The sequence below is a fragment of the Gekko japonicus genome, unplaced genomic scaffold (assembly GCF_001447785.1).
Source record: "Gekko japonicus isolate JY-2015 unplaced genomic scaffold, Gekko_japonicus_V1.1 scaffold1517, whole genome shotgun sequence".
NCBI classification, from domain to species: Eukaryota; Metazoa; Chordata; class Lepidosauria; order Squamata; family Gekkonidae; genus Gekko; species Gekko japonicus.
Window position 1 is genome coordinate 10482 of NW_015174886.1, and position 3607 is coordinate 14088.

The window sequence follows — 3607 nt, forward strand, 5'->3', positions numbered from 1 at the left end:
AAGTAGGGGATATTTGGGGCCCTCAGTTGATACGCAAATTCCACCGGGAGTTCCCGGGGAAACCGGGAGAACTCCCGGACTGATTGGGAGACATCTGGATTTTTTTGGGGGGGAGTTGATTTTCAAGGGGGCAGTATGTCAGCAAGCTGCCAAATGTGTTTCTGCTTTCACTTTCTTGCGCATTCCTTTCCTTGCACTTAATTGCTTTGCCGCAGCAACAAGTATCTTTCAAGGCCGCAGGAGGAGAGCCGCTGGAGACATTGCTTGGGTTATCCCGCGGATGAGTCATGGGAAGCTTTACCTGTTATGCTTATTAGTACCGTTAGTTCTTAGGCCTAATGCCGCGCGCGGGAACTTCCGCAATTGGGTCTTGGTGCTTTGAATGTACTATATCCTGACATGCTCTTTGGTTGCAAGTCATTCCTAACAGTGTTCCTGTCAATGCACCTTTAGCTTCAATAAAAGTAAAACCTTTCTACAAGCGTGTACTTCGTTGTCGCTGGGGGGACCTGACACCTGCTCAGTGCAGGAATTAGGCAACTACAGCAACCCACTCTGCTTAAAGGAGCACACACCTTTTAAAAATGTTCTAGAACAATTGGAAAAAAGCATTTACAGGATAAATTTGTGTGCAGCTGTGCCCCCAAAAGCTCCCCCTCATAGCTATGGTGTAGCTTTTGGGGGCTCCGCCCTTTATTGTTTCACTCCCTCTTTTCTTCCTCAGTGGCTGCCCCATCTGCCCTTGGATACACAATTTATGTGCTTTTTAAGCCTTGTATTTTTGAGCTCATGCAGCTAAATATGCATTAAAAACCAGAGTGCTATCTCTCATTCATACACACACACACTTCCATTATAGCTATTTGGTGACTAATACTTGCAATTGCTAAAACCATAAAACAACTGTAATGAATATAACAAGAAGGTTTCCTCACCACCTTTTAAAGATTTTTCCACAATGGTAAAAAAGAGTAGAAATAATAAATAATTCAGAATGAGAGCAGTAGTTTTGTCCCAGGACTACAGGCACAAGTGTTCCACCACTTCCATTTTATCCTCAGAACCATCCTATAAGGTAGGTTAGGCTGAGAGTAACCCAAAGTCATACAGCAAACTTGTATAACACACTGGATATATGAATCTAGTTGTCCCAAATCCTGGTGTGACACTCTTAAGTACTATGCAATATTGGTTCTTTATAAAATTCTACAGAAAAACATACTTCTTCCTGACAAATCCATTCCTACAAGTTTCTAGTAAAGTCTGCAGTATACTGAAAACAGTCAATACAAACAATCGCTGCCAAGAATGCAGATTTTAAAAAACCTACCTTGAAAAGACTGTTTAGCTCTGTCTACCAGCTCTTGAACAGGATAACTTGCTAGATCTCCTCTGGCATGTTTGGTTTTACAATATGTACATGCATTCAGGCACCTGAATAAGAAGGGGAAAAAAACATTTTAGTAAATTAAATTTTAAACACACTAATTCTATTTTCATCTATTTGTATGCTCCACTCTCAGTTTAATATACTTGACACAGTTCATATAAGTAATTAAAAGCATAAAAAAATAACCAAACCCACAGTACAAATAACCTAACAATATACACGCTGTCGCCAAGCAGCAATAAAGATAGATAACTGCATCCAAGTTAAGATTACTGTAAGGTGCTTTATGTGGGGTTGCCTTTGAAGAACAATCTTGAAAATTCAGCTGGTCCAAAATGCAGTGGCTAGGCTATGGTCAGGGGCTGGTTACAGGGAGTATATCACCCCTGTGCTGAAAGATCTGTTTTCAGCCACAATTCCAAGTGCTGGTTTTTATAAGGCCACAAATGGCTTAGGGACAGAGTACCAGAGGGACCAGCTTCTCCCATACTATCTAGTCCACCAGTTAAGTTCTGCCTCTCAGCCCGTGCCATTCAGAACTGAGACAGGTAATAACTAGAGACAGGGCATTTTTGGGGCTTGCACCTCAAATTTCGAACATTCTCCTCACTGAAGCCTTTACTGTCTTTCAGGTACCAACCCAAATGTAGCTTTTGACCCAGGCTTTTAATTAGGGGTTTCCAGCTTTTCAGCACCCTGAGGTCTGTTTTATGGACAGTTTGATGCTGTTTATTGTTAACATTATTTTAACTGAAAGACACATCGAGCAGGACTCTGGTAAGGTGGCATAGAAATCTCCTAAATAAACAAACAAATCTTATCATGATAGAACAGCAATAAACACACACTCGGTAAAAGCAGCAACAAAATGAAATTTGTTACCCAGATAAAATAGCAGCTGAATCACCAAAAAATATATCCCAGACCAGAAAAAGAAAAAAGGGGGGGAAGGGGGGGAACCCTTCAGCAGATTCAACAAAATACCTATGTGTATCTTCACTCGCTATAACTGTCTACGCTTCAGTAAAATATTCCATGTGTAAAATATTGCATGCTTTCCATTCTTCAATAGGTCTCTATTTTCCTTTTCCAAGCAAACTCAAATCTTGCCATTATTAGCACATTAGTATTTAATCCTTTTCCTCCATCTTGGAGCTTTTTCATATACCAGTCCATAGAGGATGACATCAGAATTCTGATCCTGGTATTTGTTTAATAATTCATATGACTCCATTTTAAGCAGCAGTGCAAGATACTTCTAAAATATTGAGAGATTTATAAAAATTACAGCAATTTCAATATGTAATGGTAGCCATTTACTAAGCACTCTCATATAGTCTATATTAAGAAAATATGTTGATAAATGACACCAGGTTTCCTTGTATATTAATACAACTAAATCTATATGAACAAATCTGCCATGCGCTCAAGTAAACAAAAGCCCTTTACTGACAAACAAATTTGACTTTTGACCTCTCTAAAGCCAAGCTCAATCAAGTGATATATTGCCCCTCAAAAATGATTCATGCAATATTTGTCAGTGTTGAAATCTTCATTAATCCTTTTGTTACTCAGCCCTTTTTTCCTGGTTATGGAATAAATATACTTAATTACATATAAAACATTTACAGCAGAAATAACACAAGCAATTACTTTGAATTTTAAAAATCATGGCTCGTCTTTAACATTTTTTAAGTTAATCAGTCATCTGGCTCAACTGAATTGTAATTAATCAATTTCAAATGTTGCATACCCAAACTTGAATAGACACAGTGAATACAAAAAATACAACAGAATGCACACAATAAACAAAGCCCCCACTAGATTTCCCAGTGTCTATATAGCCCTGCATACTGAAGGCATGTTTTACAGCTGTTCTAGAAAATATTCAGACTCATACTATATCTTTGCTGACGTATATTTGGTATAGTTCTGATGGCACAACAGAGAAAGAGAATGTACAAGTGGAGACTCGCAAGAAACATGCGGGATGGTTATCCTATTCCTCACACCTTTGCTTCCTCCTGTCTCCCCCTACCTCTCTCACACTATTTTTCCCTTCTAGCCCTTCTTTCTTTCTTTCTTTCTTTCTTTCTTTCTTTCTTTCTTTCTTTCTTTCTCTCTCTCTCTCTCTCTCTCTCTCTCTCTCTCTCTCTCTCCTCCATGTATGGTTTGGAGGGTGAAGTCTATGGCATTATACTGGTCTGTAGTTCCTCC

General features: G+C 39.0%; 1 protein-coding gene across 1 annotated transcript in view; it reads right to left on the bottom strand.

The window, feature by feature from the left end:
- Positions 1 to 1330: 1330 nt before the first annotated feature.
- Positions 1331 to 3607, bottom strand: part of CDKAL1 (CDK5 regulatory subunit associated protein 1-like 1) — a gene marked incomplete at its 3' end in the record, with an annotated part of 297209 nt that continues 294932 nt past the window's right edge. Inside the window, exon 9 of the mRNA XM_015424921.1 lies at positions 1331 to 1434. Within this exon, the coding sequence (XP_015280407.1) occupies positions 1331 to 1434 (104 nt within the window). The remainder of the gene's footprint in view (positions 1435 to 3607) is intronic.